Source organism: Dermacentor variabilis, chromosome 3 (genome assembly GCF_050947875.1).
Source record: "Dermacentor variabilis isolate Ectoservices chromosome 3, ASM5094787v1, whole genome shotgun sequence".
In the NCBI taxonomy this organism is placed as follows: Eukaryota; Metazoa; Arthropoda; class Arachnida; order Ixodida; family Ixodidae; genus Dermacentor; species Dermacentor variabilis.
The window spans coordinates 12826475-12849376 of NC_134570.1; the positions used below are offsets into that span (position 1 = coordinate 12826475).

The 22902-nt window shown below is 46.6% G+C and overlaps 2 protein-coding genes across 2 annotated transcripts in view; one reads left to right on the top strand and one right to left on the bottom strand.

Moving 5' to 3' along the window:
* Positions 1-22902, top strand: part of LOC142573907 (uncharacterized) — a 97644-nt gene that overhangs the window by 63061 nt on the left and 11681 nt on the right. Inside the window, exons 7-8 of the mRNA XM_075683114.1 lie at positions 7637-7735; positions 10474-10591. Coding sequence (XP_075539229.1) covers positions 7637-7735; positions 10474-10591 — 217 coding nt within the window. The remainder of the gene's footprint in view (positions 1-7636; positions 7736-10473; positions 10592-22902) is intronic.
* LOC142573783 (uncharacterized) lies at positions 14789-17168 on the bottom strand. The gene is made up of 3 exons (XM_075683042.1): positions 16940-17168; positions 15714-15834; positions 14789-15196 (listed from the first exon to the last, which is right to left on the bottom strand). Exons 1-3 carry the CDS (start codon positions 16963-16965, stop codon positions 14789-14791), a joined length of 555 nt encoding a protein of 184 aa, XP_075539157.1. The 5' UTR covers positions 16966-17168.

Genomic DNA, 22902 nt, shown 5'->3' on the forward strand with positions numbered 1-22902 from the left:
GGCGACGCTGCCTCGGCGTTGCCGCACCGGCTCAGCGTGATGCCACAGATCGTGACAGCGTCTGATGCAGGCCTAGTTCGTTTGTTATCCCTAAAGGTGGACGGCATTGTACTCTAGAAGAAGCAGGGTCAGCACTTCAAAATTCGGAAGCAGTCTTTACTGCACCACAATTTATCAAATACGAAAAAATACTTAGCAATCTGCGACGTCACACTGACGCACCGGCACTGTGGTTTCGGCAGGAAAAATAAAAAGAAAGTGAATTCGATCTTCGTTTTTCGTTCTAAAGAGCGACCTATACTTAAGCAGTATAGGCAGATCGAGTTTTTCTCTTCAGTGTGACTTCAATGGAAGCTAGACAAGTGTGCCACGCTGCGGGCCTGGCACGAGTTACTCCGCACGTGCATGGTGTGAAAGAACGAGCGACACATGCCACGAGCATAACAAAACAAACACCGGTCCGCGCTCAAGGCTATCTACGAGATTACGTTATGGCCCTGTTTCCGCAGAAGGACCAAGAACGATGTCGCTGCGCGCAACGTATATGGTGAATGGGAGCCACATGGTATACACATCACTTTTCTGGCTGAACTTCTGGCACATTGGCTCTCAAATTTCACCCAGATGTTGTGCGGTGTATTAATTTCTTTTTTGTGCATTACTCGCCTGTTTCGTGCAGAACCAATAGGAAGACCGTTCCGTCTGCGTCGGTCCACATAGAAAGGGCAAAGTTAGCGGAATCGAACTGTGGCGCCGTTTGTCACTGTGACAGCAAAGCACGCCGCATTACGCTGACCGCAGCCCGAGAATGACAGGCGGTTGCCTTCCGCAAATTCTATACATTTCTTGTACGTCATCGTTGCAGTAAATCCGTTCTGCTTAAGTCAGGACGTATCAGGCTGGTAATTCAAGGACCCACAGCGAAATGCTAGTTCGCTGTCAAAAACTGTGCGTGAACGAAGCAGGTGATTTAACAGTAAAAGCCATATATACCTGGTTCCACTATAACAACATCCCAATAGATCCAGAATCTCGCCCGCATATCGAAACATAGGCTTGCGTAGCCTTCAAAAACACTCTGAGACAAGTGTGGCGGTTGTAGACATAGCACGGTATACGCGATCTATAAAACGCCACGGATTAGGTGCATTTCAATCGTATCTTACAACGCGAATGACCTCACTGTGTGCACCACGTACAGCGTAAATCGGTGGATGCATACGTGATCTCTCTAGAGGATGTGAAGCTTGTGAAAATCACATTTGTGGTCGAATATACGCTGCAATCCATGCAGCTGCTCTGCATTGCTTGGGACAAAGTTCGGGAACCCAATTATCAAGACAAATGGAGGTTTCAGCAATGTGTTTAAACGTTTTTCGAGAAGCTCAACTCGACACTTTTTCTGGCGTTGTTTGCTCCCTCCTTTGTATTGATAGGTTGGTAAAATCGAAATTAACTGGACCCTCACATCTTCAGGAAGTGGCACATTGGAAATTTCCATTCGAAGTGCGAACAGATGTACAAGAAGGGAACTAGGCGAAAGCGTAGCCATCCGTTGGCACGCTGTTCGCAATGGATCGCTTGCAATTTGCTCGCTTCACTGTCCTTGCATATAGAGCCTCTTTTTATTCAACGGTCTTCCAAAACGATATTTTTAACTGCGCTGTTTACTTTCTTTCTTTCTTTTTTTTTTGGTGTGGACATAGAAGAGAACTTGGAGTCGTGTAAATAATTGTCGAAGCTTCTGCAACCTACAATGCACGGAATTTCTTAAGTATCCAAAATTAACACATAAAATAATCCGTAAACATCTGCACACGCACTTTGTCTTGCATTGTGATTAGCGCATGTCATTTATTATTGCTACTAGTATTTCTGCCGCTTTTATCTGTGATGTCATGAACTGCAGTGCTCATGTTATTTCGATGTCTGTTGTGGGTTCTTTCGATGTGCTCGTGTGTGCGTGCGTGTGTTTCTGTCCGTTGGGGGCGGGGGGACGCGTGAGGGGCGTCCATTAAATATATGCCATACCTTCTAAAATAAGCTGTTATCGTGTAGTCACAGCACCGACGTCGGGGCAATGTTAAAAGACTGTGGCTATAAAATAACGAAAGCATGAAGTTGCCTGTATTTCGGATATCGGGGTCGCGATTGGTGGTTCTTGCGTCTCCTTTACGTCCCTTGAGGGGTTCCTCGATGGGGGCGAAATGCGGAAACACCCGTGTGCTTAGATTTAGGTGCACGTTAAAGAACCCCAGGTGGTCAAAATTTCCGGAGCCCTCCACTACGGCGTGCCTCATAATCAGAAAGTGGTTTTCGCACGTAAAACCCCAAATATTATTATTAGTGAGGGGTTCCTGAAAATTGTGCTATTCTTTTGCACACTCGTTTCTAGGGCAACCGCCTCTTCGGTATGCAAATATTATCCCAAAATTGCTTTCAGTATTTTCAAAATAGTAAACAATGCAAGTTGGTTCTGATCCAAGTTTGAAGAGTAGCGCGAAAACCGGCACAGGATGAAAGGAAATCACAGAACTACCAGACAACGCACTTTTTAGTGGCACAAGCATCGAGTGACACCCTTCTTTCTTACGCAGCACTTCCGGTTCACCTCCCGAGACAACCGGGGACTAAATTCAATATGAATCAGAAAAGAATAGAGAAAAAGATAGTGCAGTACAAAATTAATGGGTTTCATTATAGATATATCAGAGTATCAGTTTAGTTACACGTTACTGAAGTCTCTGGAATAATTACAATTAATTAGAAATCACTGATTACCGCACACAATCGTAGATTTGAGACCCACCACGTGAGCATGACTTTGGCCAGATTCCTGGAAACAGTAGAAAGAGGAAGTAATGACGTCAATAATGACGTCAAACACGCGGTGGCATGATATTTAACCGGCTAACTAATGGGAAACAATTGCCTGGCATAGACTGAGCCTCTGCCTAGCAGAACGGATGTGATGTCACTCCCTCTTCTCTCGCTTCTCGTCTCCCGGCGCGCACCTGCTCGCTGCTTGCTCGCAACAGCCGCGCGCGCGTGCTCGTTACATGCTCTGACGTCAGCGCTGGAGAGGGCGCGCAAGGTGTGCTTCGTGTAAAATCCCTTGATAATTTGAAAGTAGCGACACTCTTTGAACTCTGCCGCCGCCGCGCGACCTCCTCGCCCCTTGCGCGTTCCCCCGCGGCAACCAGTTTTGCCCCCATTTTTCTGCACGACGCGGAAATGTGATGGAGCTAAAGGCGGTCGGCGAGGCCGACAGCCTCGGCGAATGCTGCTGTTTCTGATGCACTTTCTCTCCCTCTACTTTCATTCCCTACCCCCTGTGCAGCGCGGTTGAGGTCTCCTCTGCTGAGAGACAGTTACTGCGCTGCACTTTACCCCAACCTTTCCTTCCCATCATCAAGAATCTCCTTCTCTCTGCACGACGATTGGTCTCCCTCCCGTTGCCCTTTGAAACGCGCGGATCTTGAGTTTTGCTTGTGTTTTTCTTTTTCGTTCGCACCATTTTCCTCCTGAGCACGGCTGGCTCTGCGCTTTAGTTCGGCGTAGCGAACGTTGTACGCTGTTTCCTTTCCTGCTCTATGCGCTAGCGCTATGCCGGGCTGTTGCGCATATAACTGCAGCAAGAAGCCTGAAGATGGTTATGCCGTTTTTATGATACCACAAGGAAAGCGTGATGGCTTGCAAAGGAAGCAGTGGCTGCATGACGTTGGCCGAAATAACTTTGTTCCAACAAAGAACAGCGTTGTTTGCGAGGTGAGGCGTCTTTCTTATAGCTCGTAGCAAAGCATCCCGTAATGCTGCATTTTTTTTTTCATTCTTCCGGCCTGCTCACCAGTGTTTTTGTTACGGTTGTCCTCAGTATGCTTAGTATTCTGGGGCGGATCCATCACCTCGCACGTCGCTAACTGCTGTTAGTCAGTCGGAAGTGCAGCATTATAACTTCTGCTTTGCGCCCTGAAAAAATTAGTGGCAAGCATACCCGTGGAATTGCAGGTGGTGAGCGTTAGGTAGTCAACATTGAGTTTTTAAGTTTTAAGGCGAAAGCTTTTAGATCTCTATGTTTCAAGGTTGTAAACTGAAAGTATCACGTGACCCAAGGAAGGCCAGAGGTGACCCAAAGCATGTCCGCCCCTGTATAAGAGAATGATTACCCAAGTTAGTTACTGAATCATTAGTGATTGACATAAGGTGAATTGGGGAGGATTAAGGTTGACTACAATGTACTAATAATAAGAATAATATTTGGGGTTTTACGTGCCAAAACCACTTTCTGATTATGAGGCACGCCGTAGTGGAGGACTCCGGAAATTTTGACCACCTGGGGTTCTTTAACGTGCACCTAAATCTAAGCACACGGGTGTTTTCGCATTTCGCCCCCATCGAAATGCGGCCGCCGTGGCCGGGATTGGATCCCGCGACCTCGTGCTCAGCAGCCCAACACCATAGCCACTGAGCAACCATGGCGGGTTAACAGTGTACTAAAGAAGACTAAGGTGAATAAGGGAGATTAAGGTCGATTAATGTGGATTAAGGTGAATTATGGTTGATAAAGTAGGGTTAATGCCGATTATGATGGATTAGGGTTGATTAAGGTGGATTAGGGACCCTGGAGCTGGATTAGGTTTGATAGAGGTGGATTGGGGTGTATTAAGGTAGATTAAGGTAAGGGTGTATTAAGGTAGCAGGAATAAGTTGGATTAAGGTGCATGAATGAGGATTAAAATGGATGAAGGAGGATTAAGGCGGATTATGGTAGATTAGGGTTGATAAAGGAGGATTAAGGCCGTATAGGGTATACTAAGGTGCATTAGGGGCGATGTAGGTTGATTACGTTTTATTAAGGTGGATTGTGAGTATTAACGTGGATGAAGGAGCATTAAGGTGGATTAAGGTGGACCAAGGTGAATTAGAGTTCATTGAGTATTAAGACCAATTAGTCTACCATAATCCTCCTAATGCACATTAATCCACCGAATCCACATTGATCTACCTTAATCATCCTTGATTCACTTTAATCCACCATAATCCACGAAAGTCCTCCTTATACACCCTAATCCACCTTCATCGACCTTAATCTACTCTAACCCTCCTTAATGCACTTTAATCCTCCTTAATCAACCGTAATGCCTAATCATTCACTTTATACCACCCTAATCCACTATAATTGTCCTTAATTCACCTTAATCCACCCTAATCCATATTCATCTACCTTATTACACCCTAATCCTCCTTAATCCACAATAATACTCCTCCTTCATTCACTTTAATTCACCCTAGCCCACCATAATCCTCGTTAATGCACCTTAATCCTTCTTAATCCACTTTATCCTTATTCATGCGCTTTAATCCACAATAATCCACTAGAATCGTCCTTAATGCACCTTCATCCACCCTAATCCACCTTCATCGACCTTAATCCAACCTAGTCCTCCTTTATGCACCTTAAATCGCCTTCATTCACCCTAATGCACCTTCATCGACTTTAATCCACCTTAATCCTCCTTAATAGACCCGAATTCATTGTAATCCAATCACTAATGAATCATTACTTTGCTCATCATTAATCACCTTTTACATGCGGCTGCACATGCTTTGGTTCGCTTCCCGCCTTCCTTCGGTCACGTGATATTTTCTGTAGCTCACAACGGGACCTTGAAACAGAGGTCTAAGGCTTTCTCTTAATAAGCCACACACAAAGGGTTGTGTCACAAGCAATACTAGATGAGACGCACAAAGTAAAGCATCTGATCATGTGGCAGAAAAATTGTCTGGAGTATAGAACTCGCCTCAAAGCTCCCTTTACATTGGTATACCCCGTTCATACGGCTTTAAGAAAAAACCGACCTCCTCATAAACGTTGCTTCCAGCATTATCGATGCTGTTATTAGCATTTCTCAAAACTTTCTACCCCACTGGGGCGCGCAACTGGCCCAAAATAACACGCCTCCATAGAATCCTGCGGCCCGTCCGCGGGAGCCCAGGAGGAAAAGCGCGCCGTGCGCAGCTGGCGGGCGAGGAGAATTGAGGAGGAAAGCGCCGTGAGGAGGAGTGTCGCTACTTTCAAATTATCAAGGGGTTTTAGCTTCGTGTAGGGTGCCTCGATGCGTGCGCCCTCTCGGAGGGGAGCGCGCGCATCGAGGCACCCTAGCTTCGTGTAAAGCCCCTTAAACTTCGTAAAGTAGCGGCACGCTTTGAAGAATGCGGACTCCTCGCACGCTCTGGCCGAGCCGACGCCGCGTCCCTATTGGCCTGACAGTATAACGTGGGCCCTCGCCCCGTGCATCAGCGCCATTTTTGCTCGAGAAAGCGTCTACGGAGTGGTGAGGAGTGCATGTTAGCGCCGTTGCTACGCTCGAGCAGTGTAGGCGGCGCCACGGTCGAAGAGGGAGCGTGAAATAGAGGAGGAGGAGAGTGTTGCTACTTTGCAAAGTTTAAGGGGTTTTAGCTTCGTGCGCCGCTCGCTAGGGGGTTACGCCCCGCCAGGTGGCGCGCGCTGCGCTTCCTCCTCGCCCTCCCTCGCTCGCCCACATATCGTGCCAGGGGGAAAGACGTTAGCTCGCTTAACCTAAAGAGCACCAACGTCGATGTGCGAGTGCCATTAAGAGATACATAAGTCAAAGATTAGGGTCCCCTGCCATTTTTGTCAACTGACGGAAATTTGTAGAAGCTAACTACTAGCTTGACATAAATACCGCGCTAACGGCACTACTCTCTCTCTCTCTCACACACACACACACGCAATATGAATGGGAAAACGGAAATATAAAAGAGAAAAGAGCGGGGGAACTAAACAAATATGGGCAAAAACAACGTTCACTGCAATAGACGCGTAGCGAAAACGCTCACTCCATAAGGGATATCAATGACCCAAAAGCGCAACTTCACCCTCTGAGAAGGAAACCGATGGCTGGCGTGATACAACACTTGTACTTGGTCAAACTGCAGGCAGCACGTGCAGCTCCGACAGTACGTCTTCAGATCCCCGTGGGCTGCAGTTTTGAGCTATAAAGCGCTCAGTAAGGCGCTTTGTTCACGTATCTCCGCTCTAGCCGGTACGTCCGCAACTGAGATGCACCTGGTGCACTTTCGGCGCATGCGCATTGCACTTTGTTGGCGGTGTGTCTCATTGCGCAAGGCCCTTGGTATGCATTGCCCTTCTAGGCGTCTGTCGACGTTCGCACACGCATAGTCCAGCTTGTGCGTTTCCTGCCGAAAAAAATAAGTCATTCCGTAGTTTGACATCACCTTTTTTCGTGCAGTGTGAAAGCACTACGGAACAAGCACCTTCATTTTGTGTCAGCACTTTGTCCGCGATGTGTATCTTCCTCTCGTCTTGTTTCGCGCTACCCTGAAAACATGAGTCAACATTCCGTATTTCTGATTTTTGCTTGCTTTGCAGTAATGCTTAAATTTTCTTTCTTTGATGTTCTAATCAAGCGGTCCGAGCAATATTCGTAATAAGTTTTAACAGGAATATACAATTTTTTGTTTAGTAACTGCACAACGATGGTACGATTTCGTTGTGAGACGCACCGATGCGAGAATAAACTCAACTGAAAACAACCTGCAATGCGTTGGAAGGAGCCAGCTGTGCTTACCAGTCATTGGTTTTCTCTTTCAGAGGATGCTCAAGAGGCTTGAGTTCCCGTACGACACCAACTGCGTGGATTATGCCAAACTGGAAAAGCTGGCTCACTATCCAGCCTATCACACTCAGGAAGTAAGCATACGGTGCCCAAGGGCATTTGCTGATGGGCCTAACAGTGGTATGCTATGGGACAAGGAACAGCAGGTACACGTGAGGTGTCCTTGTTTGCATCAACATCGGGTGGCGTCGAGTCGATGTCCCATCTCGTAGGGACGTCATCGATTTTGGCGGTATCTGTTCGTCGATCCTAGTTTATTACTCGTCGGTAAATGTGGGCAAAATTATATTACAAGCGAGCCAAAGGCCGGACTTAGCGAGTTTGAAATCCCTTACGTCACAGTGACGTAAAAGCACCGGGGTTTAGGCATGAAATTTAAAAAAAATATTTGGCCTTCATTTTCTTTTCTAGCAGCCAGCCAGTTACCGCGAAATTAAAGAAAATAGAATTTTTAAAGAATACTTTATTAGTCGAAAACTGATTTTTCCTCTGGCATTTCTTTGTATATAGCAGCAAGGATGTTGATCCTGTACTTCTAAATTTCCTAATCGTACCTGTATTTCTGAATTATATACGTGTACTTCTAAATTTCCTTTCTTCAAAGAAAAAATCATATAACCACTGTCAGTAAAACACATTACGCTCTGTTTGTCAAGTGTTCATGATATCATATTGTTAGGTGCTTGGCTGAATACTTATGTGCGTTTCACTAACGTTATGCTTAGGTGATTGTCTATGTTGCCGGTTTCTTTTTTTTTCTCTACAAAAGAATGTATGGAAGAATAGTTGGTGTCTGCAATTCGGTGGTGGAATGTACCTTCACATGTTTTTTTAAGTATTAGTGTTCACGTGATGTTTACATTGGTTACTAGATGTATTTTTGGTTCCTTCTAATGTATGTTTCGTGAAAGTACCCGAACCGATGTCAAGTAAATGAATTTTTCTTTTTAGTTCAGGCCTTCCTCAATTTGCCAATCAAAGTGAACTGAATTCAACTCAGAAAGTACGTATCATCAGTCACGAAATGGATGAATAGTTCCTAGGGATCGCATGCTATTCAGATGGCTAACTCTATTCATCAGTTACAGGGTTGTCGTTGATGGGCCAATGAATTCCTGCAAGGGGAGTTGAGGGTCATGAGTGCATCACTAGGTTTTCAGTAGACATCTTTCACGTTTCGCACATTTTGTCCCTACTTCCAAGAACCTCCAGAACAGATTGATGTTCCTAACGAAACCCAGCGCTTGTGCAAAACATTTCCTTTTTGTTTCATAAGAGCATAACTTATCGCAAGGATTAACGTACCATCTAAACAATGACTGGTCGCCTTCTTAAATACTTTCAGGAGATTATCAATGTTATTAGAAAATGAATCTTGCGGATGACCTCAAAGTGAACGAAGCACGAAAGGAAGAGTTGACAACTACCTGAAAAGAGCACAAAATGCAGACGCCCGTGATGGCAGTGATGCTGAATTGAGTCGCACCGAGCTAGGACAAATTTCGCTTCAACAGCAAAGCATATTTCCTGATGGACATCTGTAGCTTGTTTTGTAGCATCTTTCTACACTCTCACATGGATATCAACTCTTCTTTTCACTTCCGCATTGTTATGATGACGCCCAAGTTTCCATCACCCGTAATGATTTCGAAAATTGTTAGCGGAAAGAATCACGTCTTGCCCCTCTACTTCTTTTTTCCAAATCAAGGCAACGGCCTGTGTTCGGGTGTTGAGAACGTTGAGATTTCGCCTTGTTGGTAAGGCATATGTCTTGCAACTAGACCGCATGCGTCACGGGCGCCGTACGTTCTCGGCTACTGGGACACGCATGTGGCCATCGGAAAAATGCCATGGCTCCGTTAAGCTTAACATGAAGGCCCTTAAAACCCCTGCTGTTTTGGCTGAAACGTCTGTATAAAGGCCGTCCTATAAGAATCGTCACTGCATCAACGGCTGGTTGAAGCCTATAATTGCAGATGTGACGACTAACATCGCTTAGGTCCATCGATACTTTCAAGCGCCTTCGGGCCCGTATATATCTGTGATTGATGCAAGAGAAGTTCTTGTTAAACGGTGCTCAAGAGCGACAATTGAATATGTTTATTCAAAATTTAGCGGCAGATTACTTTCAGCAGAACTGATGTTAGGTTTTTCCTGGGCTTATTTCATTTTCAAGTGCCAGCCACACACATCAAATACGTCACCGTGACGAGTAAAAATTGCATTAACCATCAATGATATTATCGAGACAAAGCTGCGACATAAGCGAGACTTCAGTCGACAATTTCTTGTCAGCCAAAGCTTCATTGTGTAACTCGGGAAAACACATAAAGACGCAAGTTTTCGGCCTATGTTGTCTTTCCAATTGTCGAAACGTTGTCTCCTGCTTTCACCTTGCTCTCGTTTTGCCCGAAGTTTTGGGTGAGTCACATGATTGCTGAACCAATGAAACACGTTCGCTTACGCTGAGCTTATGCTACGCTGAGCTGAAAGTGCATTACACTTGCCCAATGCCCTCATAACAAGCTACACATTTATCTGTTGCAATGGTCGTGCGCTTGTTCGTGCATCAGTGTGCGTGTGGTGTGCGGTCAATTCACACGGCCACCCACTGTTACCGCGGATCCGTAAGTGCAAAGTCCCTCCAATTGCCTGGGTGTTTTGATAGGGCAAGTGCCCAGGTGTAGGCACTTTCAGCAATCCAGACAGCGCCCCTGAATTCTTGTGACAGAGCGAAACGTGAGCTCCCGCTAGTGTGCTGCGTCAATTTGTGAGAAAACATGCCCCGAACCCTCCTCACCGGGCTTCGCAGACGTGCTTCGCCGACTGCGTCCGCAACGAGACGAGGCGCCACTGCGGCTGCACGCTGACCGACTATCCCTTCCGGGCATTCCTCAACGAGACGTTCTGCTCGGGACGCACGTCTCAGGGTAGGTGCTCGACGGAGGAGCACATTTATCAATTTTATGCGTTTCCTGCTACCCTAGATTACTACACATCTAATGAGTGGTTACAAATTACAACATCGTGTTCTTTATCACACAATGTTGATACTGATTGTGTGATTTTTTAGTACAAAGTGAAAGTACAAGTGAAAGTGTACGAGAGGTTCAAAGCCGGCATTTCAAGATGAATATGTTAAATGCTAGGAGGCGTGAACTAATTATTAGAGCGTGTGGGTTTTTAGCGCGATAGCGTTAAGGAGCTCGTGTCGCAGAAAAGCCGGTGTCGTCGGCGTCGGCGTCCGCGGCGTTGGCCGTGAGCGATAAATCACGGCAGGGACTTCATAAATAAAAAGCAACTTCCAAGATGGGTTGTGTGGGAATCGAACCAGGGTCTCTGGAGTGTGAGATGGAGACGCTACCACTCAGCCACGAGTTTTTTTTCTTTATTGCTTCGCTTTTCACAGAGTTTACGAGATCAGAACAGATTAACAAGATAATAGTACCGAGAACCGTCAGCTGTTTGCTGACTACAAGCCATCAGTGTTTCGGCATCTGCAACAACATTTCTAATCTTGGAACCCACTCTGGTACATACGACTGCACCTTCTGCACTTCGACAAAACGGGACACCGATTCGCAAAAATATTCGCGAACCGGTCAAGCGTCAATATCCGCATTGTGTACAGCAGTCCGAGTTCGCCATATACTGTGCAGGCCCAGGAGCATAACCAGATCGAAAGGCACACCATTGTCGTTTTTGACCGTGAGATAACGGATTCCGTGCGGACTTAATGGCAACTCTTTTTTCAAGGTTCTCTGTAAGATGTCCCAGAAAAACACTCCACCCCAGCAATCTAAAAACACATTAAACATTAAACATTAAATGGCAAGAAACACCGACAAAATACTTAGGAGCACCCCTACAGTACTACTCTGACAATGAGCCTTATTGGAAAAAACAAACAGAGGTGTTACGTGAAAATGTACAAAAGTGGAAAGGATGGGATAAGTTGATTTTCGCACGGGCCACGACGTGCAACCTATTTCTTGTAAGCAAGCTATAGTATGTAATGCAAGTTTTGCATTGCAGTAGGTTAAATGTACAAAAAATGTACAGAGTGTTCGCGGTCTTTATCTGGAGCTCTCAATGGGAAAAAAACGAGCCGAACAAATCTGTTTAAAAGAGGGAGTGATGGTGGGCTTGGTCTAGTGCATCTGTATGTGAGACAACTCGTCAGTCGATTTGTTTTTCTCAGAGATGTAGATCATACCTTTTCAGAACTATGATTCAACTGAGGCTGGGTAAAGCGCTACCAGAGTTTGTTGTGTCTTCGGTGTGTCAGCTAGGACCAGTACGTGGATATCTAAAAGAAGTGGTGTCATCTTTCCGCTTCTTATTGGTGCGTTTTTCTTTGCAATATTTGACAGATGTGTCAAGCAAAAAACTGTACAAGGACCTTGTGGATGTGTTATTTCCTGTGCCATTGTACCGTGAATTATATTGTGCAGGCAAAGGAAAAGATGTTTTGAAACGCGTTAAAAAAATGTTAGTTGCGCCAGGGGTTAAATCTTTTTTTTAAAGCTGCACACAGGAACCTTACCTGTTAAAACATGGTTAGAAGAAAAGGGTTTATTTGTTCCGTGGGGTACTCATTGTTTGTTATGCAAAAAACCAGAGACAATTGAGCACTCAGCCACGAGTTCGATGCTTGAAAGCGGTACAAAAGCGCTTCTAGTGAATGCGGTGTTGCCTTAGAAACGTGCCGTAGCAAGTTATACTGCGGTGTATGTCGGTAATTATGAGCATGTAACTTACAGAAGTCGCAGTTACACGAGTAGCGAAGTACGTTTCCACTACATTTCTTCTGCGCTTACCGCACACGCAGAGCCATCTTGCGGCAAACACAGAAGACCCCCTCCTCTCAATGTACGGCGCTGCCCCGACAGGTGGCGCGCCACGCGCGCATTGGGGCTGTGCGGGGACCGGTGCCAGGCGCGTCGCGGTCCCCACTCCCTCTCCCCTGACGACGCTTCGCCGTGCTCCCACACGGGTTGCAGAATCAAGCGCCGTTCCTTCTTTAGATTACTATCTATCTATCTCTCTGCCCGTGCCGATCACGACGTTTGGCTGGCGTAGATCGTTTCCCCCTCCGAGACACCGAGTTCTTTGGTTCGTTCCGTTTGCTCAGGCGCACGTTTCGTTGCCGCGCCGAACGCTGCGTTGCTCGACGCTCACCGCGTGATTGGTGGGCGCAAAGTCCGATGCGGGGCGCCTCGTAAATGATCGCTGCGCCGTAGCGCATTGTCTTATACCCCTATTACACGGGCACTTGCAACGGCCGTTAACGCAAACGGCAGTTGAACGCCTTAACGGCAGTGGAAACGGAACGGTGGTGGCAGCGCTCACACGGTACTTTCCATGCTGAGTCGGTTCACTTCCGTTTCGACGATTGATCACATGACTCTTGAACTTTTTACCTCGCCAACTCTAAAAAAAAATTTGTTTCTCCAATTATTTTCTGCGCTACATGCTGTACAATGTGTTTGTTTAACTATTTGCAAAAGTTGTTTGCAAAACTAGCGAAGAAACTCAGTTAGCCGATCCAATCCGATCCATGGCGTTGCAAAATGGCTGCGTTTGTTGTGGTTTCAACGTGGTGAAGCGTCCCATTTCACGTTCCATCGCCTGTACTAACCGCAGCACCACTGTGCATTTCCTTTTTTCTTGCGTACCGCGAGTGACCGCCTGCGCGATTCAGCAGGTGCAGTGTTGAACGTGGTACCACTTTGCGACGCGCACCCGAGAACAGCCGCGGAATGGCGGCTAGCCGGCCGCCTTATGAATGCGACCGTGATTGTCCACCCGATTTGCTTCTCCTGGTTGCGCACTACGAGGCCTTGTCGTCTGCAAAAAGGGCTGAACTGCAAGCTGTGCGCATTCAGAAAGCGTCAATCAAGAAGAAGCGGAAGGCGGCCGAGAGGCGATGTCGCAGCCTCGCTGCACTCGCTGTGGTGATGTCTGCCAGGCAAAGGAGTGTGTGGACGCTTTCCAGACCGCCGTCTTGGTACGACACCACCGTGCCGACGTTGTCGGATCAAGATTTCAAGGCCAACTTTCGCGTGAGCCGTTCCACATTTGCCTACATCGTGAGCTCGTGACCTTCACTAACACGGGAGGATACAAACATGCGAGCTTGCATACCCCTACACCAGCGCGTCGCCCTCTCGCTGTACACACTCGCCACATCGGCAGGGGAAAGGACTGTGGCTCATCTCTTCGGTGCGAGTCGGCCATCCGTGAACCTGATCTTCCGAGAGTTTTGTGAGGTTGTCGTAGATGTTCTCGAGCCCCAAGTTGTGCGGTTTCCGTCACTGAACAATGTTAGAGACCACGTGCGACAGTTCGAAGCCTGCACAGGCTTTCCGCAGGGCTTTGGCGCGCTGGACGGTTGCCATATAAAAGTTTCGCCACCCAAAGAAGATGCGCAGGACTATTACAACTATAAGGGCTGGTATAGCATAATTTTGCTTGCTGTTGTAGACCACAACTACAAGTTCATGTTTATTAATGTAGGGTCTCCAGGGCGCAATCATGATGCGGCAGTGTACAGAGACTCGATATTACCGGACGTAGTAGGAACTGATCTGTTCACTCTACCAGGCCAAATTATTGACGGGATACCAATAGGAGCGGTCCTCCTCTGTGACCAGGCCTTTCTTTTGCAGCGTCACTTGATGAAGCCTTTCCTTCACATGAGTGCAAGCAACCCAACAGTGCAAACGTTCAATTACACACTCTCAAAAGCGAGGCGTGTCGTTGAGAATGCCTTTGGGAGATTGAAGGCTAGGTTCAGGGTCTTGAAGGCAATTGAGTGCCAAATCGAAAATGTCAACAGCATTGTGCGAGCTTGTTGCATCCTTCACAATGTATGCGAGCACATGCGTGATCAGTGCGACACACAGTGGAGTGCTGAAGCAGCAGCTGGGGAGCTTCCGCATCCTGTTTCTGTGAGCAACGCAGTGAGCTCGTCAGGTGAAAGTGTCCCACGTGCTTTGGCCAAGCACATCTTTTCATTGAAGCCATCACTACTTCGAAAAGCTTTGTTTTAGGCATGCAATTGTGAACAATGAACAGAACGTGAAAGACTGGGCAATTTTTGGAGCATGTGTGTACACGGGTCTTTATTCAGGGGTGTCTGGGCAGTCAGGTTGACGCTCCTGCCGGCTTTCAAAGTATTGGCGGATTATGGTGACCATCTCACGGTGTAGGTCATTGGCCTCCTCCTGGAGTCTGACCGTCTTTTTGGATAGCTTGTACTCCTTTTTCGCCATCTTTTCGGCACGGTTTTCCTGCCTTCCTAGAAGCAGCACAACTTTATCTATAGATGATGTCGGCTGTCGTCTTTTGCGCGTGTGACTTTTCTCTGATGATGCAGCAGGTGTTGAAGCCTGGCTTGTCGATGCCTCACTGGTCGAGGCCAGACTGGTCGACGCCTCGACATTTACGGTATCTGGACTGCTCGGCGCTTCTGATGCCGGTCTTGAGGCAACAATCTCTGCACCCTCTGGCAGCCGCTCCACCATGTCCAGCTTAAGAAAAGAATAAGAACAGGAGGTTACTGAATGTTGTTTCTAAGTGATTATTACAGCGTTACATGATGAGTGGAAGTGGTACACACAACGTGCAGAAACACTTCAATATACTAGAATTTTATGCAATAGTTGCTGTTTTCTCTAAAAGAGTTTTGGTACACCCTAGAGCACATGGCCTACGCTGGTACCCTTTTGTAACATAACCAGCGTTACCTATCTCACCCTATTTTCATAACTCCAAGAAAAGTAAGAAGTATTGTGCCTTCCGTTATGTCGGAAATGTTAACCAATGATTTCGAAGCTACACAGACTGACGCTTATTAAAACTATCTGTGCATTTTAGTACTCTGGCACACAACGATGCCTCGTGTTCATGTCATGTGCTTTAGTAACATGAAATTCTCTTAACTTTACTCCCAACTGTCTCCAGCGACAAACCTGACCGGCAAAAAACATTCAGTGTGTCAGTCCATTTCTAGTGTTTGCATACAACCAAAATAAACAAATGTTGCACCTGAAAGCTCTCTTGAACCAGGCTTCTGTCATTCATAGGCAGGTTTCCCAGGAAGGTGTGAAGCCCTTTGTAGAATGGGCACTGAGTTGCAGCAGACCCAGTGCCAGCAGTGCTTGCCTTTCTGAAATAAAAAAGTACAGCTAAGAGTCACTTCTTTATGTCGTAAGGGATGAACACGATTTTTTTTTTGCACAAGTACAAACTGCCAAGAACAATGAACCTCCTTGTGCTGAAAGTTAAAACTGCAGGCAAAGTGGTAAACAACAAGGAGAAAGCTGTTGAATTATCATGCGAGCTCAATAGGCTTCGATCAAAATCAGCTGATAATCAAGATACAAGTTATTAGCCTATAGACAATGTCAAGACATAAGTTTGGGTGAGATTCTTGATTAGGATATGCATTCAGCGCTTTCTGCTCTATTCAAGACGTAAATTTCAATCACTTGGGCTGATGCCATATGCACGATATAGTGTGCTTTTTCCTGCATTGCTATATGCACGACTTCGTCAGATAACAACATTTCAAGTCTTTTAGCACACTGTGTTGACAGCTACCTAAAAGTACCACCACACCCCAGCCTCTGAAAATAGTGTGTAACTATAATAAATTGAGTGGTTGCGTTGAAAAGGCAGGTTCTTGATCAGTACATTGGTGTTTTGTGTCGAAAACGACCTAGAACGTGCCACTCCACTCCAACAAAAAAAATAATGCATGTAATTAATTTTATTAGTATAGTATTATTGTTTTGTGGCAAATGGAATTTGCAAATAAAACAAGAAAGCAGTATTCTTTGCATTTAGTGCGAACACTACTGCTTTCATAGTGCGACTTTAGCGATTGTTAGCTGCACTGCATCGCAAGCTACAGGAAAGCTACTGCACATGTCAAGATCTTATTTCGAGTAGCTGATCGAACAGACTTCTCGGTGCAAATACATTCTGTCAGGCTACGCCGGCCATGCCTAGATTACGGCAAACGGCTACATATCAAAACGAATTGTACCACGCTAAGATGTCATTGCTATTCCCGCATTGCTGCATGAGCGTTACAATGACTCCAAAGAGTCGAGAAAGTCACGTTCGAGCCCACTTCAAGCAAAATTCGACGTTGCCTATGGCACCGAAACACACGTCGGGCAGTGCGGGACGCCAGATTTTATTGAACATGCCTGACAAGGCGTTTATATGTCGGCTTAAAAATCACTAATAAATGCATGGTAACTTACTTGTGAGCCTGGGCCAAGTTTTCCATCTTGTGTTTAATCTGCTTGACTGTGATGCACACAGCGTGCCCACATTCCTCGCTTGCGAGCTGGTTAAAGGGACACTAAAGGTTACCAGAAACTCAAGTTAAAGTGGTAGAGCAATGTTCTAGAACGTCTAAGGCGTTAATATAATCGCGAACAGAGCTTTAGTAACCGAGAAATTGAGGTAAATGCATGACACGATTTGAGACCCCCCAGCGACATTCCGGTACTAGCCCGATGACGAAAGGTCTCCTCATAATTTGTGTTACTAATACTCAACTACTCGTATTAAAAATATCATTTCATTCGATTATAAGCCGGAAAAAATGCTACTTGTCTACGTCTATTCGATTCTAGGAAAAAATAACATTTTGACGTTACCCTTCAGTAATATGGGTGTTCGAAAGGTTTCGTTTTCGCTCGACTCTGCGCCGCGCACGCTTTGGAGTTTCAGTAGTTTCGTTATCGCGTCGTGCTGTGAGGGTTCTGCTCGCGAAACTTTCATTTGGAACAAGCAGCGAGAATGCCACGTCCATGTGATGTCGTGGGAAGCCCTCGTTGCTTTCCCGCTCCGGAGAGCCGGTGTCGAGGCCGCCGTCGTAGTACGCAACGACGCCGGCAGTGCGAGCCCTCAGAAGCAGGTCGCGCTCGTCGGTGCTCAAATCGCTGAAGTTGAGCCCACCATCGCGAGCCAATCTGTCGGTATCAGGGTCCATTGCGACGAGCGTCGAAGTTAGCGTCATAGAATGAAGTACCAGCTTATGGGCGTCTTGCGCTGGAGTGTGAGGTATAGTAGCGGCGCCTGGTGGCGGTGCGGGAAACGACATCTGGGTCGTGCCAGCTTGGGTCGTATTGAGCCCTGGCTGTGGCGAAGCACGTTTCTAGGCCGAGTTTTGCGTCGATTCGCACATTTTTATGCCCTGTTGCGAGTGCGAAAAGGCTCGTCGCTTCTCATAGACCACGCCGACCACGCTGCGAGCTCGCTGCAGCCTATAGTTTAACGAAAACGGACTGTCCGTGTGCCGTGGGACGTAACGTGGGACGTAATTCGTTTCTCCTTCCGCTAGCCACCATACTCCCGCTTTCGCTCTGCTGTCGGCTCTGTCTTGGCTCTGTTTCTGGCCGCGCGTTCGCGTTTTGCGCAGAAAAGCCGTAGCGCCGTCTGCGGACGCCGTTCTACTCACCGATGGCGCAACGTCACTATGAGACCATGATGTCAGTTCTCCTCGATCGGAGGGCGGGCGATTTGAACTGCGCTAGAGGTACGCGGACGCTTCAGAACGCATTTTCTCTTAAAATAAGTCTCTCCTTGGCACGAAACAAGCGTTTCGAGGTTTCTGGGATGGTATTTCAACAGTCCACGTTGACTTAATAGTAACCTTTAGTGTCCCTTTAAACAACGCCGTCATCCTCGCGTACACGGGCGCATTGTGCTTTTGCGCTCGCAGTTCGGCCAGGTGATCTTGCCACAGGTTAATAAGCAAATGCGTCAGTGACGCTGTCCAAGCAAAGCGCTTTTGCGCCGGCGTGCTCACCTGCAGACGAGCACATCATAAATGGATTTCTCCGCTCTTTTAGCGCATGCGCCAGGAGAAGTGGTCGCGAGAGAGAAATGTGGGGACTTTCGGTCCTTGAGATTTCTCTTCGTCTAGGTACTACGGAGAAGAAAGTTCTTAGCTCCGTTCGTCTCTAGCCGAGCTGGCAACGCAATCGACAGAATGCGTGGCCGGCAAGGCGAAGAAGCCGTGTCCAAGATGAGTTTGTTGCTATTTTGTTGCGACGGTAGTACATTAAATTTTTATAGTCGCAGGGGGATACGTTTGGAAGTGAGGTGTCTTCTCGGATGACTTTAGTGGCAAAGCATTACATCTTGCCGATGTTCATTAGTGTCGTTGAGCAAAGTCAGCATACCACACACTTCAGGAGATCCGCGGGAACGGAAACAGTTTGTGAATTCGACTGCCGTGCCGATGCGAGTTTGTTGCTTTTCTTTTTTGCGGCGGTTTCATATTAAATTCTGATAGTCGCAGGGGAATACGCTTGGACCTGAGGCGTTTTCTCGGATGACCTTAATGGCAAAGCATTACGTCGCGCCGATACATTGTTCATTAGTGTCGTTGAGCATACCACACACTTCAAGGGAATCGCGGGAACGGAAACGGTTTGTGAATTCAACTGCCGTGCCGATGCATTAGTTCTTAATGTAACTGAGCATACAACACACTTGGAGATTCGTGGGAATGGAACATTTTGTACTCTGTCTGTGAAAGTACTAAAACTTGCGTTGCCATGCAATCTGAGCCGTAAATCGTCGTGAAAGCTGTACAGCCACACTGGCAAACCACTACGCACTGAGGATGAATACGGAACAAATGTATGCTAAAGAAAAATGGTCTACATGCAATTTCATAGCAGTAGACCCTTGTGAATACTGTACAGTAACACTGATATTGGCTACGTGGTTTGTGCAATCAGCCTGCTCTTCCAGATTCAGACAAGACTTAAGACCGGAGGAAAGTTTCTCAAACTACAAGACGGCATTCTGATTTGATAAGTCATAGTTTGGATGTTTCCAATAGAAGGGCCTGCACCAACGGAAACTAAGTTGCAGTAAAAGTTGGACTTCAGAAAGTAAATGCGTCAACATTACACCAACCACAAACGCAATTCCACTACATGGATGACTTGCCTTGTATGAAAACAATGTTTTCACCTTTCGCTCTCCTGTTCTCCACATAAGCATTGCGGATTAAGGCGAAGTCTCACTGTTTAGTGCAATGCGTTCGTCTCTAGCTGACCACAAGTGAATCGCTATCAATGTCGTATGATTAGCATTAAAAAGTTCTCTTCGGCTCCTACTTTGCGGCTGATGAGCCGCCTGTACATAGGTGCGGATCCACCTCCAGAGGGTCATCACTGAATTGCATTTTCTTTTCTTTTTTTTTTACAGGAGAGTGGACTCCTGCATAAATAGTGTTTTTTAACTGACTGCACATAGGTTACCAGGCTTTTTATGAATCTTTTAAATCACCCATACAGGCGTACGTTATCCTCTTCATTTAGTAAAGAGGGATAAAATTCGACAAAACGATGCAGCTCAAATGGCTTGAACGTGTATGCGTTTTCTATCCGCAGTGACGGACAAGATGGCTCAAGCGTTGCACAATGCCGTTTGCCTAAAGTCAGCTTCGCCGTAAAGCACCAGTGTCGCGCAATCAAGCATGCGCAGTGTATTGGGGCGAAGTATACCAAGAGTGGAAAGCGGCCACTGTCAGAGGATATAGTGCGATATACGTGCGCACCTGCCCTCACATCTCCTGTCGCAGTACAAGCACGGAGACGCCGAACAAGTGTACTGGCAGGCCTTCAGAGCTATTTCGCACGCGTTGTAGCGATCTGAGCCCTTGTTTCGCCCACAGAGCTCCCCGTATATGAGATATCGTAACAGCCGGGATCAGTAATACGCGCTCCTTCATTAATTACCCTTGCGCACAACCACCTCAGAATCGCTACGCATCTGCACCACGTAGCCAATATCAGTGTTACTGTACAGCTTTCTAAGGGTCTACTGCTATGAAATTGCATGACGACCATTTTTCTTTAGCATACATTTGTTCCGTATTCATCCGCTTGCGTAGTGGTTTGCCAGTGTGGCTGTACAGCTTTCACAACGATTTACGGCTCAGATTGCATGCCGACGCAAGTTTTAGTACTTTCACATACAGAGTACAAAATGTTCCATTCGCACGAATCTCCAAGTGTGTTGTATGCTCAGTTACATTAAGAACTAATTCATCGGCACGGCAGTTGAATTCACAAACCGTTTCTGTTCCCGCGATTCCCCTGAAGTGTGGTATGCTCAACGACACTAACGAAAATGCATCAACACGACGTAATGTTTTGTCATTAAAGTCATCCGAGAAAACGCCTCACGTCCAAACTTATCCCCCTGCGACTATCAGAATTTAATATGATACCGCCGCAAAAACAAAACAAAAAAAAAAAACAAAGCACTAACTCGCATTTGGCATGGCAGTCGAATTCATAAACTGTTTCCGTTCTCGCGAATCTCTTGAAGTGTGTGGTATGCTGACCTTGCTCAACGACACTAATGAACAATTCATCGACACGATGCATTGCTTTGCCACTAAAGTCATCCGAGAAGACACCTCACTTCCAAACGCATCCCGCTGCGACTATAAAATTTTATATGTTACCGTCGCAACAAAATAACAAACTCACCTTGGACAATGCTTCTTCGCCTAGCCAGCCATGCGTTCTGTTGATTGTGTTGCCAGCTCGGCTAGGGACGAACGGAGCTAAGAACTTTCTTCGTAGTACCTAGACGAAGAGAAATCTCAAGGACCTAAAGTCCCCACATTTCTCCCTCGCGATTACTGCTCCTCGCGCATGCGCAGAAAGAGCGGAGAAATCCATTTATGATGTGCTCGTCACCTGCAGCGGGGACACGTTGCTGCTGGGGGCTGCCATCTTGTCTACTTCACGACGAAACGGACGGAAGCGGCGGCGCAACGGAGACCGGCGAGCTCCGTTGATGTCAATCGCCGTTGGATTTCCAACGGCGCTCGCGCTGCCGCGCTGCCGCCTAACGGCCGTTAAGGCCAACTGCCGTTTTCCTTAACGGCCGTTAAAGTGCCCGTGTAACAGCGGTATTATAACACCCCTTGGCGGGTCGACGGGAACGCTGTCGCGTTCCACTCTTGAAGGCGAAGCTTAAGCGTCCTCCAATTTTGATGCTACGTGCGCATGTGTTGTTAGTACTGAATAGCTAATGGCCGACTAAATACACAACGCACAAAATATTTTAAAAGCAGACGCGTTCTCGCATCAAAGGCCAGGGCGTTGGCTTTAGGGCGTGCTATTAGAGCGCAAGTATTACTCGACAAGTTATTTGACGTTGTAGATCCTTTTCTCGTTTACCATCCCTCTGTTAAAAAATTTGCAGGTTGCTTAAGCTTCGCCTTTAATAGTGGAACGCGACAGCGTTCACAAACGCATTACTGCTTTTCATGCTTCCCGGCAACTGCAGCTGATGTAACCGTAACGTTTACCGGGCACGCTGGCTGCGAACGCTATGCACGAAGGCGAGCTGTCTGGTAGAAACGCGGCCTCTAGCCTGGGTCGATCTCCTATTATTGTTTGGCACCTTTAATATTTCAGTCTGAGAAGAGTCATATTATAAGAAGCCAACAAACACTGACACCAAGGACAACATAGGATAAATTACTGGTGCTTAATAAATGAAATAAAGAAACGATACAATTTTTTATTACATTTGTTTTTGGGCTGCCATTCTAAAAATTCCGAGGAATAACATTATAAAAAACGAAAGACAAGGTATGAGCAACTTTGGCGGTGGAGAAGTGGTTGGGTATGCGTAATTCGGAAATTGGTTCAAAATTATTTTTGCTGAGGCATCGTCCGACGCTGGATGCCGACGGCGAATTTTCTATGACACGTTCCCTTTAACGCTCTCGCGTTAAACACAAACAAACAACTCCACTAAAATCGTGGTGGCATGACAAGGATCCGTGATGCGCCGCAAAGTTTGCGACTGCATAAGCGTTCCTGCTTTCGGCATCTTTTAATTCTGTGCCGATCGCCCGCTCTGCCCAACTGCTGCTCCCTTCTTAGACATCCTAAATATTACTTACCTCACCAAATAAATTATGCCAAGGGACGCAAGCACTGTTACGATATTAACGGCAAACAGCAATGGCACGTAAACTGCGAATTCGCGCTTTGTCTTATTGTGTGTACGTGCAATGCTTAAGGGGGAGCTTTAGCTCGGGGCTCCTATCTAAGCACTTGGCAAAGAATAAATCGTTTTTCTCGGCAACCACAGCACCAAAGTGGATGAGGTTTGTTGCATTTAAAAGAAAAAGAAATTAAATCTGGTGACTGTGTCTAGCAAATATTTT

Coding starts and splice junctions, on each gene's coding strand:
- LOC142573783 (XM_075683042.1), bottom strand. CDS start 16,965: ATGGAAAACTTGGCCCAGGCTCACAA. Junction 15,835..16,939: donor AACTTGGCCCAGGCTCACAA/GTAAGTTACCAT, acceptor TTTTTATTTCAG/AAAGGCAAGCACTGCTGGCA. Junction 15,197..15,713: donor TGGTTCAAGAGAGCTTTCAG/GTGCAACATTTG, acceptor TCTTTTCTTAAG/CTGGACATGGTGGAGCGGCT.